We start from the raw sequence: 16565 nt of genomic DNA, 5'->3' as shown, positions 1-16565 counted from the left end.
ATTATGTGTATTCATCTGCATGGAACGAAAAAATTAACGTAATTTTTTTCTACTCTTGTGAATTTTTCCAACTTAGCACTTTTCAGAAAGAAAAAATTAGTTTGAATCTGCAAACCCCCCCCCCCCCCCCCCCCCAACCAAAACAAAGTTCAGCTGGCTGTTTCTTGTTTCTTTCGGTTTAAAATCTGAAGAGACTACATGCTAGATATGTGGTTCAGGGCACAAGACGATGAGTGCAGTAAAGAAAATAAAATACAGGTCAACATTGAAATAGAACAATGACTATTCAACAAAGGCTGCTGGTATAAAATCTGTAATGCCATTTTCCCAAGCAATGGTTGAGAATGAGCAAAATACTCATATCTACATTACTTATACAACCTCTAATCTTAACTATTTAAAGATGAAAACTGTGATATCAACAACAAAAAGAACACGTTATTAAAGTATACTACACATTGAAAATTTGGAAGGAATCCACCACAGTATGTAGTCTATCCTTCATCTTCTCCCATCTCCTCTCATTTGCCCCAGTTGTCAATGTATAGAACTTTCCTGCATTAGGATTCATCATTCAAATGGAAATATTAGGAAGTTTATGAATATTCAAATTCCATGCCAAATCAGAGAAGAAAAGAACTTGGCGTGATGCAGTGATTTTAGACGCACAAGTAGCAAATACAATAGGAGGAAGGGACCAGGATACGCATAAAATCGAACCAGGGACGTCTTGGGCTGACCAGCATTAAGCTTTCGTTTAAATTAAACAATGAAAATCTTCTCATCAATTCAAGAGATTCATGAGCTAAGGACTGCTAATCACAATAATATCTAACCTTCAAGTTGATTTCGTTACACGAAAGATTCAAATTAAATTCTAGATACAGAGCAATCAGTATTCCGAAGAGAACAGCTAAACAGAACAAATATAAATTATAGACCGCATCAGCATTTTGGTTTTTAGGGGTTTCAACCCTCTTCCTATAATCCACTTCTTTCTCTGTTATCCCTGATAAACCAAAAAGGCCTAAATCTATAACATGTTGATAACAAAGATGGTCACTAATGTCCCAATCACTTGCATGATTCATGAATTATGAGGTAGAAGCTAACTAATAAACCTTATTGTCAATGTAGATAAAACCAACTATATATATTATCATAATATTAATTGATGGAAACAAAACTATGGTGATAGATGGGAATATAGGAGACCGAATTAGTTCTTGCTAAATTGATAATCCCGCAGGTTAGCGAGAAAATCACCGTGCATCAGTTTTTCACGCTCAGAGGAATGTCCTCGAGAATTAAATTGCTGCACCTTGCAACTAATTAGTAGTACTTAATACTAAAAACTACAATAGTAGTGCAAGAACTTGGCAGGTAACCAAGTTCTACTCCACAAAGGCAGGAAAGTGAGACCCTTTCTTTTATCAGCCTCGCGGAAAGAATTTGAAACATCGAAGTCAGCAAAGAAGTAAAACTTTCTCCATAGCATGCAGATCTCAATTAAAAGCTAAGATACGTTTCATACCATTGCCAATACAGACTGCAGTGAGGGCATGCCGAGTGTAGTTTGGGGCTTGTGCAGTAAACTCAAATGTGTAATAGGCTCTGCCATCAATGTCACGCTACAAAATGATCAGAAAATGACCATCAAATAAATTTAGATGCATCAAATGGCTATGTATAAACTGATATCAGACAACCACGAACCTGCTAAAAAGTAGTAAGCATATGAGGAATATAATAGCTTGCAGAATTGGGCAAATACAAGATGAATCTTAATCCTATTCTCATTTTTCTAACAAAGCCATCATTTCCTTAGAGTCAATAGTGTGCACCAAGAAGGTGCTCACGATTTGACAAAACCAGACGCCAAACCTCACCAGTTCTTATGAAGAATCTATGCACTGTGAAGTAAAGCAGGTAGAAAAGTCAAGCTAAAAGCTGTTTACTGGAAATGTCAACATTCCATATGTATCAGATGTAAAAAAAATTAAGAATTTAGTTTCTCTTTATGATAGGCTAAACATTTATTCCTTTCATTAGTACAAATGGGAAGAAAACGAGCTAGATGACTAAATGACATTATGACGATCGCCGCATGACTGTGAGTTACCCCTTCTCACTCTTCTTCATTTCTTGGGAGTTGTGTAGGTTGAGTTTTTTTTTTTTTATGGTTTAGTAAAATCTCGTTACCTTCTGGAAGGACTGCGAAAGGCAGCAGAACTAGGAGGGATTACTAGTTCTAGTGAGTTTAAATATTTTCCTTGTTATTGTTTACCCGAATTTAGGTAATCAATTAAATTTATGAATGAGGTATATGATATGTGGTTGAACTTTGATCTATTTGGTTGAAAAAAGATATATAAGGATATGCTATGAAGGAGCGAATAATAATTGGTGATTTACTCTAAATATATGTATTTAATAATATATGAGTATTGTTTAATTGAACAAAGCTAAAGAATAACAACTGAATCCGGACCAAAGTTAGAGAATGAGAGAGAGATTTTATATATTTTGCTATTACAATGTTCTAAAACTCAAGAAGCCAACCCCTAACAGTAGGGTAATGGCCCCTATTTATAGTTTTGCCTTATGGGCCTCTTACAACCTAAAGCCCTTTTGAATAAAGTAAAACCCTAAAAAGGATAAGGTTAGTTTGTACGGTCTGACACCCGTACGATTGGCAGTACAATGTGGCAGAACGGTATTGACGCGTGACAATTATGTAACGGATCACCCGGACCAACGGCCACGATCAACCGAGCCAACGGCCACGATCAACTCAGCTATGGAGAAACCGGATCAAACGATGTCTTTCGCTTTCTTCGGATCAAGCACTCCTCCGGTCCCAAAGGAAAGTCTTCATGCTCGGTCTCCGGTCTCACCGATCTAGCGTATATCCGATTTTTACCGTATACAGTTATATATTTCAATTATGACAACAGGTGACGTGTACCAACATATGGAAATAAGTTATCTTGTAATAGCTCTATGCCATATCTACATATGATAGCAGTAGCAGAAGTAGCCCTAGCTTTACTCCAGTGAAACCAATCTAAGCAATTCATGACCTCAATCCAAGAAAAAGGGTAGCCTGGTGCACTAAGCTCCCGCTATGACGGGATCCGGGGAAGGGCCAGGACTACGAGGGTCTATTGTACGCAGACTTATCCTGCATTTCTGCAAGAGGCTGTTTCCGCGGCTTGAACCCGTGACCTCCTGGTCACATGGCAGCAACCTTACCGGTTACGCCAAGGCTCCCCTTCCTTCATGACCTCAATCCAAGAATAACTAGAAATTGAATCAGGGGAAGAGTGAATCATTTCTGTGTGTTGTTTAGGAAACTGATAGTTTGTCATCCTAACCGGTTAAATAAATATAACAAAAAAGGTCACGCCCTATTGAAGCACTAGAAAAATGTTGATCATGACTTCTAGTTTATCTTACATCATATAAATTGTCAACAGATGATCATTAGTAGATATCCTTCAGGATCTCATATAATAACTAGCTTTCTAATTCCAAAAAGAAAAAGGGGGTGGGGAGGGATCACTGCATGGTAGAAAATGAAGAAACCGGTTTCCCGAAAACCAAAATTTTCTCCAATACTTGTGCTCTTCAAATAGACCTGAGTGCGAATAGCAAGCTAAGAGAATATTGGAACACAGGACACCAGTCAAAATAGGTGCACCAACTCAACATGAACTGTAAAAATATGGAGATAGATATATGCCTTTCAAGAAAAGTTCAAGGACTTCTGAAAAGGTTCACTGAACTAGAATTAGATAATTTCATGACTAACTGCTGCACAGTAAGAAAAAAGGATCGAAAGGAAAAAGAGAAAGAACTGTAACTTGACTTCTGTGAATTGAGCATATTAACATCTTTGCCTCTTGTTTTGAGTTCATCGAATATCACAACAGAGGCGCTCACATTGTTACTGTAAACATTCATGTTTCTTCTAACATAAGTAGCACTGAGCTAAGAAATGATTTTGCTTCTTGTTTTAAGATCATGGATCCAGAGAAAACACATCTTAAACTAGCTTGAGACTAAGGTGTAGTTGTTGTTGCAATAACATAGCTTTACAAATACTTAAGCTTTCTTTCTTGTAAGGCCAAATGGACTTTTGAGGGCACAAGATATCAAAACTTATTAACCAATTGATTCAATCCAAAATGAAGATATGCTAAGGCTCTGAAAGGTTTACTAAACAGTAACACCAATGGTAGTTCAGCACGACAAGTACTCACTCAATCAACTACAAATTTTTCAGCGATGGAAGAAATATCAAACTACACACCTCTGCCGCATCAATCAGTTTTGTTTTCTGAGCAGGTGATGCTAAAAACTTTTTTATTAAAATTTCAGCAACCTGCAATAAGAATAGTTTCTGGTGAGATTACATTCATGAGTGCCCACAATCACAAATTAACAAGAAATCCAGTAAACATCTAACTACCTTTTGCAGCAAAATAATCCAAAACACCAAACAGTTATATCTTATATGTAGCACCTTTTACGTAAATATCCGGGATAAATGGTCTAGCATTTCAACAAACCTGTTGTGGCGAACCAAAATCTCGTATATCCTCTTTACTGCTTGGTACCAAATTTACACTAGCACTTTCTAGTGGTTCAATAACATCTTTGAAAACTTTATCTTCGCCTTCAACAACAACTTCCTGGGCAAGGGTAAAAAGTAAATCAAGAAAATGTTAAAGAAAAACTGAATCAATGGATAAGACAAGTGTAATTTAGATGGGGAAAGTGGTTTAGAAAATGAAAATTGCAACTATTATATTTTTAAAAAAATAGTTGAATTAGATAGAAGGTGACTAATTTTTTAAAGGAATTTATGGAGTAAAGAACTGAAATTGCTAAACCACAAATGCAGCTCCATAGTCCTGTTTCTCTAGCAAATTGTTTACATAACTATGACATTAGAACAAAGACAACCGTAAAAGAAACTAACAGACAAGATTATAGTAATCAAGTGCAGAACGACCTGCCACCCAAAAGGATAGAGGAAAGAGTATCCATCCTTCTTGTCTGTGACAGGCAGAAATCCCTTCTTATTTTCTGCAGCAACTGAGCCATATCAAAGGGTGTACTCTTAGGATTTCAGCCATTAAAATTTCAACAATCAACAAAATAGATGGAAAATAACTGGGTACGATACATCACAACTTAATTTCGTCAAACTTTGAAACAAAAGTATAGGGAATTTTTTTGATGAAGAAAAGTATAGGGAATTAAAAGGTTAAGTTACTGCATGAAGACTTTTACATGATATTGGTGTCTGAGAAGTCATCAGCAACAACGGGACAATTGTTGGTCCGATTGCAAGAAATTGACGTCTCCCAAGTCTATCTGTAAAAGGAAACGGATAGAGGAAAATAGTGACTAGTCCATCTTTGGTGCTAAAAGTCAATCAGCATAGGACAAGATGATGTACTGCCAGCACTATTCTCACATCATATACTGAGAACAAGAGCCTGTTATGACCATATCAAGCATCTCGGATAACACTTAATTCAAGCTTATAGAACTCAAATGTAAGGTCATCCAACAAACAACATTTCAGATATAATGTACAAATGTGTTAATAACAACCAAGTCATGCATTATCACTAAAGGTTTGTCCTTCAATTTAGATTTTAGTTTACTTCAAAATCCTTTATAAGGCAGCAATGTTGGATTCACTTCTCTTCATCATCAAGAAATTATATCCTCTACCTGGAAGTAGATTCGCTTTATACTCATCAAAACAGCAGGTTAAAGTGAACCAAATTAATATAATCATATAAAAAGCCAATGGAAGATTACACTATAGAACTACACAACCCTGATTTGGACAGCATAAGTATACACTCAGGCAGTGGCGGAGCCAGGATTTTCATCTAGGGGGTTCAAAAATTCTAAAAGATAAATACACGAAGAAGTCAGGGGGTTCAACATCTACTATATATACATACTAAAATAATTTTAATTTTAAAAATACACTGTAATTTTTCGCCGAGAGGGTTCAGATGAACCCCTGGAGCTAACGTGGCTCCGCCCCTGCACTCAGGTAAATTAAATCCTACACAGAAGTCTACACTATGAAACTGTGTAGAGCTCTTCCTTCACTTTGCATAGGACTTTTATCATTAAACTAAACGATTGAGAGTAGACAAAATAAGACGATGTCTGAGTAAATTCATTTCACTTTAAAGCTTAACGTTCAATCACATTTCATCTTATTAGTCAAGGCCTTACTTAGAGGGATCTAATTGACAGCTCAATCGGACTCCGTTAAGAAACTCGAAATACTCTCACTGTCACCCATGATAAAAAATAACTTCAACGTGCTTGTCCCATGAAAAAGATGTTAGGATTGGAAAAGTCTTCTATTCATAATCGGAACAGAATTACAATAGGAGGAGCAACTCTCACACTCAACTATTACAAAAAACCAATCCTAAACTATATACCTATATCTCACTCAAGTGTTTTTCTTACTGTTTTTCTCTCTTGCTCTTGGTGATGCTACAAATGATAGAAGGCTTCCCTATTTATAGGGATGAAATGAACCTATTGATGTCATTTGTGACTCAAGCAAGCACTTGACAATTTGCCAAATACAAGGAAGATGTTTTCTTCCTTAAAACAAAGAATATGTTTTCTTCCATAAAATGATGGAGATGTTTTCTTCCTCAAATTATGGGATGGACCCAACAAATCTCCCCCTCCAGTCCCATACACCTGAAGGAGAGTACACTGGCTTTTAGTTTGAGTGTATGCCGACAAGTTCTTTGCACAATTCGAACTTGTCTCTCGGTACCACCTTGGTCAGCATGTCTGCAGGGTTGTCGTTTGTGTTGATCTTGGAGAGCTTCAGTTCATGTTGCTCGACTGCTTCTCTGAGCCAGTGATATCGAACGTCAATATGTTTTGTGCGTGAGTGGTACCTCGAGTTTTTGCTGAGATCCATAGCGCTTTGACTATCACAATGAATTGTGTATTCTTCTTGTCGGAAACCCAGTTCTTGAAGGAAACGTTTCAGCCACATAAGCTCATTCCCAGCTTCAACTGCGGCAATGTATTCGGCTTCTGTGGTTGATAGTGCTACACACTTTTGTAACTTGGATTGCCATGACACAGCTCCCCCTGCAAATGTGAATATATAACTCGAAGTTGATTTCCTGCTATCATAATCTCCTGCCATGTCAGCATCAGTGTAACCTTCCAAAATCGGCTTAGCTCCCCCATAGCACAAACATAGTCTGGATGTACCCTTCAGGTACCGTAGTATCCACTTGACAGATTCCTAATGTTTTCTTCCTGGATTTGATAAATATCTGCTCACAACACCGATAGCATGAGCAATGTCTGGCCTTGTGCACACCATTGCATACATCAAACTTCCAACTGCTGAAAAGTAGGGCACTGCTTTCATCTTCTTCTTTTCTTCTTCAGAAGAAGGACAACTTTCCTTGCTCAACTTGAAGTGATTTGCTAGTGGAGTACCAACAGGCTTGGTATTTTTCATGTTGAACCTTTTGATCACGCGTTCAACGTATTCCTCTTATGATAAGAACAACTTCTTTGCCTTTCGATCACGAATGATTTTCATGCCCAAGATATGTTGTGCAGGGCCTAAGTCTTTCATATCAAAGAACTTAGACAAATCTTTCTTCAAGTTGTTGATCATAGTTGCATCCTGGCCTACTATCCGCATATCATCCACATAGAGCAGAAGGATGATAAATTTTCCATCGGGGAACTTCTTCAAGTACACACAATGATCTGCAGTTGTTCTTTTGTATTGATGTTTCAGCATGAATGAGTCAAACTTTTTGTACCATTGCCTTGGGGCTTGTTTGAGACCGTAGAGACTCTTCCTTAACTTGCAAACGAGATGCTCTTTCTTTGGGATTCGGAAACCATCGGGCTGCTCCATATATATTTCTTCCTCCAAATCACCATGCAGAAAAGCTGTTTTCACGTCCATCTGCTCAAGTTCAAGATCCATACTTGTCACCAATCCGAGAACCACTCGGATAGACATCATCTTCACAACCGGCGAAAAAATCTCATCAAAGTCGATTCCTTCCTTCTGTTGAAAACCTTTGACTACGAGCCTTGCCTTGTACTTCACGATATTTCCGCTAGCATCTTTCTTGAGCTTGAAGACCCATTTGTTCTTCAAGGCCTTCTTTCCCGGAGGAAGTTTCACCAACTCATATGTTTGATTCTTTTGTAAAGAATTCATTTCTTCCTCCATGGCCTGTCGCCAATTGGATTTTTCACGATGAGATTGAGCTTCTTGAAAGCTCTCTGGCTCCCCCTCGCTGGTAAGAAGGATCCATTCTGTTGGCGAGTATGACCTTTGAGGGATTAACCCTCGTGCAGAACGTCGAACTTGATTATTTCCAGCTGCGTCTTGGGGTGAAGGCTCCCCCTGCTCAAGAATTTCTTCGTTTTGATCATCATCAACATCTGCCGGATCAATGTTTTCTTGTTCATCATGGACATTATCATGAAGTTCCTCGTTGTTGAGAGGAATGTGTGGTGATTCAGGGACATCATCTGGAGCATGATAACTTCGTTGCTTGTTGACTGTTGGAGCACACTCATGAAACTGGTTTTCATGGAACACGACGTCTCTACTTCGAATCACTTTCTTCATTTCGGGATCCCACAGCCTGTATCCGAACTCTTGATCTCCATAGCCGATAAAGATACACGGAGTTGATTTGAGATCAAGCTTCTGCCTCAACTCCTTGGATACATGCACAAATGCCTTGCACCCGAACACTTTCAAGTGAGAATATGAAATATCTTTCCCAGACCATATCTTTTCTGGAACTTCAAAGTTCAATGGGACTGAAGGTGACCTGTTTATAAGATAACAAGTTGTCAGAACAGCTTCGCCCCAGAATGGCTTTGGCAGTTTAGCCATACTAAGCATGCATCGGACTTTCTCAACAATAGTGCGGTTCATTCTTTCAGCTACACCGTTATGTTGTGGTGTTCGTGGCACCGTTTTCTCATGTCTGATCCCATGTTCAGCACAATATGCCAAAAACTCCCGGGAAGTGTACTCGCCTCCATTGTCGGATCGGAGGCATTTCAGCTTCTTTCCAGTCTCCCTTTCTACCATAGCATGGAATGTCTTGAAACAATCGAATACTTGATCCTTCGATTTGAGACAATAAGCCCAAACCTTCCGTGATGCGTCGTCGATGAATGTCACGAAGCATTTGCTACCACCAAGAGATTCTTCTTCAATGGGTCCACATACGTCAGAGTGGACAAGGCTCAGCAACTCGGAACGATTCTTTCTGGTGGAACTGAAAAAAACTCTATGTTGTTTCCCGAATAAACAGTGATCACAGGGATCCAAAGTTACGTCTTTATCTATTGAGATGGCTTCTTTCTTTGCAAGAGTCGTTAATCCCTTCAGACTCATGTGGCCCAATCGTCTATGCCACAAGTTTGGCGATGTCTCTTCTTCAACTGCATTGAGACTCGGTCGATACAACTTTACATTGGTTTTGTAAAGAGTACCACAAATATGTCCTCTAGCAATAACCATAGAGCCTTTGGACAGCTTCCACGTACCATCCTTGAACAGATTTTCATACCCCTGTCGATCCAGAGCTACTCCTGAGATCAGATTCAATCTCAGATCCGGAACATGACGAACCTCTTTTAACACAAGTGAGCTTCCATTGCTGGTTTTTATGTGCACATCACCAATGCCAACAATGCTCGAGAAACTGGTGTTGCCCATCTTCACAAAGCCATGGTCTCCAGATTTATAAGTACTGAACAAATCCCGGTGTGGAGTGGCATGGAATGATGCAGCAGTATCAATCACCCACTCAATATCATTTGTGCCCACGTGTAGGCATGCTTCCTCTCCGCATGTAACAAGTGCAATGTCCGGTGACATGGTGACCATGGTCTCACCATCTTCCTTGCTCGAACTCTGGTTAGTTTGAGGCTGCTCCCGTTTAAGCTTTCGACACTCCACCTTCTTGTGGCCATAGTTGCCACAATAGTTACAATAGCCCTCGAACCAAGTGTTGGTATCGACGGACTTTCCCGCTCTCGTGATCTCCCTCGAACTTGAGATCTTCCTCTACTTTGACCTCGACCTCTACCTTTGCCTCGGCCTCTTCCTCTACCTCCGCTTCTACCTCCGTTGCGTCCACTATTTTCAGAAACAAGGGCATATGATTGATCTACCCCGGCTTCTTTTCTTCGCGATTCCTCATTTATTAAGGCGTCCGTGACCATCTGCATGGTCACCTATTAAGGCGTCCGTGACCATCTGCATGGTCACCTTACCATTGGGGGCGGAATTACTGAGAGTGATGACAAGAGTCTCCCAGCTATCAGGTAGAGAACTTAGGAGCAAGATTGCTTGCTCCTCATCTTTGAGAACCCATTCGGCTGCACTTAGCTGGTTCACGAGATCTTGGAACTGACTTGTGTGTTCTGTGACAAAGGTACCGCTACGTAGCTTGTGATTTACCAATCGCCTCATCAACAATGTTTTATTTCGAGCTGTTTTTGCTTGGTACATGCTCCCAAGCTTTTCCCAAAGTTTGTAAGCACTCGTTTCCTGCGCGACATGATGGAATACACTATGGTCAATCCACTGTCGAATTTGTGCGACCGTTTTCCTATTCATTCTTGCCCATTCTTCGTCTGTCTTCTTGTCGGGTTTGGCACCTTTATTTTCAAGCGGCTCGGCTAAATCCTTCAAATTTAACTAAATCCTTCAAATTTAACAAGTCCTCCATACGAGGTTTCCACATGTTATAATTTGAAGATGTTAGCGGAATCATGGTATCCGATGATGATTTCTCCATGATAAAGTGCACCTAATCTGCTTGTACTGGACTGTGAAAGCAGAATCAGGCAAAACGGGACTCACGGTTGAATCCGGAATGGTTGAAAGCCTAGGGAACCGGTCTGACCAATCTGAAAACCGGACAAAAACAGAGTGAACCGGGCTGCACTAATTCAAACCGAACCGGGCCGGTTTAACCACTGGCTGGTTGAAAGAGTCAACAAAAGGATGATGTGGCAATTGGACTTTGACCAGATCTGGTTCTGGTCAAACGGGTTGGTCGGATCGGGTTTCTCCGGTCGTCTTCTTCGGCGAGCTGGTGGCCGGAAGGTGGTGGAGCGGCGGCGGCGATGGTGGACAGAGAAACTTTGACTGGACTTTTGGAGGCCTTCCGGTGGTCGAAAAATTCCGAAAATTATATATTCGGAATCCTCGGAACGAGATCTTTCTAATGGTATACTCAGAGCACAATTTTGGGACAAAAAATTTTTGACTGAAAATTTTACGAAACTTTAAAAGATTGGCCTGGAAGATTAACCAAGCTCTTGATACCACTTGTTAGGATTGGAAAAGTCTTCTATTCATAACCGGAACAGAATTACAATAGGAGGAGCAACTCTCACACTCAACTATTACAAAAAACCAATCCTAAACTGTATACCTATATCTCACTCAAGTGTTTTCCTTATTGTTTTTCTCTCTTGCTTTTGGTGATGCTACAAATGATAGAAGGCTTCCCTATTTATAGGGATGAAATGAACCTATTGATGTCATTTGTGACTCAAGCAAGCACTTGACAATTTGCCAAATACAAGGAAGATGTTTTCTTCCTTAAAACAAAGAATATGTTTTCTTCCTCAAAACAAGGAAAATGTTTTTTTTCCTTAAAATGAGGGAGATGTTTCCTTCCTCAAATTATGGGATGGACCCAACAAAAGATCACGTGAGGTGGCATGTTAAGAAGATATAATTAAGTAAATAAAACTTTTTTTTTTCACAGCTTAAGCTTTTAAATAAGATGGTCACACAATTTAACAGAAAGTAATCTAACCTTGGCTAGAGGAAATGGAAGTTTCGGTCACATTCTCTGACCTGATAACACATCCAGGAGCCCGACGGTTGTGACCATTCTTCCTGAACCACCCCACTTGACGCATCACATCCATCTTTATAAGTGAAGAGATTAACTTTTTAAAAAAAGGGATATATTTTGAGTGCTAAGCATGATGGAAAAAGAACGTGAAACGGTACCTGAGATGCTGCATTTGGCAAGTATGCATGATACGGGGTAGTACACTTTTGCACTGACACCATTTCTCAAAATCCTAACCAAAACCTGCAAAATTGAGAAATCATAAACAAGAATACACATTATTTAGCCAATCAAATTTATATGAGTTTGTTTTACTCAAATGCTTTCCAATTGGTTTGTTTCTCAGTGAACATTGACACATAATCAATGCTGCTTCTAGTATGTTCCAGTTCTACGTGCTTTTTACGACGATAGATAAGGTAACATGAGTAATTGATACAATGTCGCTAACTAACGGTGGTCACGCGCCTACCCGAAGAAGTAAGACAGTTGGTTTCAGTTTGTGCAATCTTTCACGTCCCAACCCACATATCAATATCATCCAACACCTCAATTATCCACTCACCTCTTCTGCTCTCCATCCATTATTACATGAAGAATGACTTAAATACCCTCCCAATTTTAAAAAGAATGATCCTTATTTTCTCCTCCAATTTTAGATTACTATATTATTTTCCCTCCAGTTTCAATCAAACTTTTAAATATTTTATCTCCTTTACTGAAATTTTTATTTTTTAGCAGCATGATATTGTTATCCTTAAATAGCACTTCTAGATTGATAAAATTGAAATTAAGCATATAAAAATTAGCATAAAACAAATAAATTGCTCGTATCAATAACTTAAGGATAGCATTAGAGCTCAAAAATCTATTTCTGCAATTGAAAATGTATTAGACGAGAATTCTTAGAATATATTCAATGTACCTACGTACTATAATAAGTGTGTAAATTTAGCAAAAATATGCCATATTTCAATTATGTATAGTCGAGTTGAAAGTAGGGACGCGTTCGTAACTTTGATCCTATCCACGGATCTGCCCATGGTGTGGTGTGTGCGCTTCAAAATATCACTTAGAGATGAATTTATAGCGTGATTCATAAGTTGATGTGAATCCAGTAGCTAGCTCGGTCGAATACATCTTGTTCCATGCGGTATCACCGGATACCGCTTCGTCAATCTCTTTCCTATATATGTGTATACAAATAATAAGAAAAATAAAAAATATTTGGGTTAAATATAAAGAATTACACCGATTGTTATTAATTATTATAATTATTTATTTATTTATTTGTTCAGTTCTTCAAATATTAGCACCTTGCTAGCTATGAGCCGAGGGTTTTTCGGGAATAGTCTCTCTACTTCTCAAGATAGAGGTAAGGTATGCATACACATTACCCTCCACAGACCCCACTTGTGAAATTATACTGGATATGTTGGTATTGTTCTTCTTCTTAAATTTAGCACCGCTTGTGAAATTGCTTCGGTATTGGACGACTTTTGTAGCGCAAAAAAAAAAAATGAACTAAACTAGCACAAAAAAAAAACATTAGTAGGTTTCACGCACTAAATTAGTGCGTGAAAGGACCAAACTGCAAAAATACAAGTTCGGCCTTTCACGCACGAATTTCATGCGTGAAGGAGGCAACAAAAAGTCCCCCCCTCCTTCCGCACCACAGACCCGACCATTTCACCCATCCACCAACCCGCCATTAACGCCGTTTTCAGTGGTCCCCAACCCCCCAAAACGCTATTTTCGTGTTGTTTTTCAATCCAAAACTCAATATTCTTGGTATATGAAGTGTAGGAACAAGTTTCTAAGGTTAGATTTTGGAATAGAGCGGCGCGGAGCTCATTTTGAAAACTCAAAAACACCTTCATTCTAGGTATTTTACTACGAATTTTTTATTACATTGCTAAATATATTATTACCTTAGGTATGGTGGGAGGGATCTGTGGTGGATTGCGCATTTTTTTTGTGTGTTTTGGGCCGTCCGCACCCACCACTGCGACTGCCCCCTTTAATTTTTTTTTAAAATTTGTTTATCTATTGTTAATTAGTTAATTATTTATTGCTTGTTTATTTAGTATTTGTTAATTGTTCGATTAGCGACTTAAGTATTTATTAATTGTTAGACTAGCTATTTCAATTGTTAGACTGACTAATTATTTATTTAGTTTTTGTTAAGCCAATTGTTTATTTGTTAATAATTTCTTAATTGTTTCATTAGTTAATTAATTGTTTATTTGTTAAATATACGATAATAATTTATTAATTTTTTGATTAGTTACTTAATTGTTTATTTATTAAATATATGATAATAACTTGTTAATTATTTGATTAGTTAGTTAATTGTTTATTTATTAATTATTTATACTAATTGTATGCTAACTAATTGTTAATTATTTGACTTATTAATTTTTAATCTTTATATTTTAGGATTGAAAACCCTTAGTTTAGGATTTATAACCCGTAGCTTAGGATTGAAAACCCTTAATATAATTTTAGATAAAAGATTACATAACTAATATTACTTGTTAATGATTTATTTAAAATACATAAAACAGATGGGTCACCACAATCCTTAATAAAATTTTCGTTAAAAGATTACATAACTAATATTACTTGTTAATGATTGATTTAAAATACGTAAAACAGATAGGTCACCACAATACTTAATAAAATTCTTGATAAAAGATTACATAACTAATACTACTTGTTAATGATTGATTTAAAATGCGTAAAACAGATGGATCACCGCCCTCTTAATCCGGGGCCCTTCGACCGAGAGTTACTGTATCTTCAGCCCGAGCATAGGTCGCAACATATATGGACATCCGACCTGCAGCCTGAGTCTCAGGTCCGTACCCGGTTAGGGGACTCAGCATGGGAGATCTTAGCTGCTCGCCCCCCACATCCTCATGTTCTGAATATACTACGTCGGGGCGGTATCTACCGGTGCGACAAAGTTGGTCGGGTACAGCACGATAGGTCGCTAGTGACGGCATTGATTGAGAGGTGGCGACCGGAGACGCACACATTTCATCTCTGCACCGGTGAGGCTACCATTACCCTTCAGGATGTGGAGGTCATTTATGGGCTATAGGTTGATGGACGCCCATTGTATATTGAGGAGCCTCCTATGCTGCCGCCTTACCGGGATGAGTTGACTAGGCTCACCGGTTTCGCGGCTCTGGATGGTCATATTTCCGGCCAGAGTCGGCTTTTGTTGTCGGCCCTATACGCTCACTTGCGCCTCACAGACATACAACATCCGATTGGAGAGGACACGCCTCAGGCTGATGCTAACCGACGTGCGCGTCTATAGCTACTCATCATATTCGGGGCCATCCTGTTCCCGAACACTTCGGGTTCGCATATGAGCTTGGGGTATCTTCGGTATATCGACGATCTCGCCGAGATAGGATGTTATAGTTGCGGCGCTGCTGTGCTGGGCTATATGTATCGAGGATTCTGCCGATGTTTTATGGGCACGAGGGTAAAGGTCCCTGCATTTTGCTCGCTCCTTCAGGTAATATATTTAAGTGTGTGTAATTAAACACAATTTTTTTTTTAAAAATGACGATTGATAAAATATTTTTTAAATGACTATATCAGATATGGGTGTGGACTAGGTTGAGACCTTTTCAGCCCATACCAGCTCACCGTCCCGCTGAGTATCTTACTGTGCCGATGCCATAGCGCGGAGATGGTCGCGAGGCGTACGCCGACGTGTGGAGACGCACCGCAGCCTTCTCCCTTTTAGGGATCAGCTAGACTACATGACGGCGCAGACGGTATGTTCATATTTTGGATACACACGCTAGACCACATAGCTACTATTTTAGTCTTTTATTGTTAACTAGTTCAATTCTTTTTACAGGCTTTTATATGGACGCCGTATGATCATATTTTGGATGAGCTGCCGGCGTTTTGTAGGGCTGGTCAGCACATGTGGATGTCGCGGTGTCCATTGATACATATGGATATCGTTGAGTATCACGCGCCCGACCGCGTGTTACGGCAGTTTGGGTATGTACAGAATATACCCGCGGCTACGGTTTGGGAGCATGACCACTATGCGAGGGACGAGCGTGCGGGCGTCGATGATGCATGGCGACTCCATATGCAGCAGCAGGTCCAGAGTTGGGATGTGAGGATGACGAGCCTAGCGGTGGTCGGACATGACACTCCGATCCATGTGTACATGGAGTGGTACATGCAGATCACTCACATCATTATTGGCAACCCCTCTAAGCGTCGTCCAGATGGCCTGGGATATGTAGCTCTCGCAGGAGCGTACTAGGCGCTGGTAAGTTTTATTAGTCTTAAACTTAAACCATCATCTTATGTACTACTTTACAAATTTATTCAATTGTCAATATTTGCAAACATATGCAGGTACGGACCGTTCAGACGATGCGCTATGAGGGCACTGCCCGTATGGAGGCCCCCGAGACGGCGGAGTATGCAGCACGGATGATTGAGCTTGCTGAGACTGGTATGAGACAGGCACATGACTTTGAGCGTCTCCATGAGCGTGTTCCCGGTGCCCCACCTGGGGCAGTAGGTGGTCGTGGTCGCCGAGGAGCTAGCGGTCGTCGTAGAGGT

At 39.5% G+C, this 16565-nt stretch overlaps 1 protein-coding gene across 2 annotated transcripts; it reads right to left on the bottom strand.

Moving 5' to 3' along the window:
* Positions 1–283: 283 nt before the first annotated feature.
* On the bottom strand, positions 284–12565 carry LOC132632843 (psbP-like protein 1, chloroplastic). Of its 2 annotated transcripts, none has more exons than XM_060348944.1 (9): positions 12427–12565; positions 12113–12197; positions 11913–12027; positions 5302–5385; positions 5021–5103; positions 4575–4697; positions 4316–4387; positions 1535–1631; positions 284–555 (listed from the first exon to the last, which is right to left on the bottom strand). In XM_060348944.1, the coding sequence occupies exons 2-9, from the start codon at positions 12173–12175 to the stop codon at positions 452–454; spliced, it is 741 nt and encodes a 246-aa protein (XP_060204927.1). In that variant the 5' UTR covers positions 12176–12197; positions 12427–12565; the 3' UTR covers positions 284–451. The 2 variants fall into 2 exon arrangements, with proteins under 2 accessions (XP_060204927.1, XP_060204928.1); XM_060348945.1 differs by lacking the exon at positions 12427–12565 and adding an exon at positions 12270–12406.
* Positions 12566–16565: the final 4000 nt, after the last annotated feature.

This window comes from Lycium barbarum, chromosome 3 (assembly GCF_019175385.1).
Source record: "Lycium barbarum isolate Lr01 chromosome 3, ASM1917538v2, whole genome shotgun sequence".
NCBI lineage: Eukaryota > Viridiplantae > Streptophyta > Magnoliopsida > Solanales > Solanaceae > Lycium > Lycium barbarum.
The sequence above is the reverse complement of the archived record's forward strand: the minus strand, read 5'-3'. Positions and strand labels throughout refer to the sequence as shown.

Coding starts and splice junctions, on each gene's coding strand:
- LOC132632843 (XM_060348944.1), bottom strand. CDS start 12,175: ATGGTGTCAGTGCAAAAGTGTACTACCCCGTATCATGCATACTTGCCA. Junction 5,386..11,912: donor TTCCATTTCCTCTAGCCAAG/GTTAGATTACTT, acceptor TTCCTTTTACAG/ATAGACTTGGGAGACGTCAA. Junction 1,632..4,315: donor AACTGATTGATGCGGCAGAG/GTGTGTAGTTTG, acceptor ATCATTTTGTAG/CGTGACATTGATGGCAGAGC.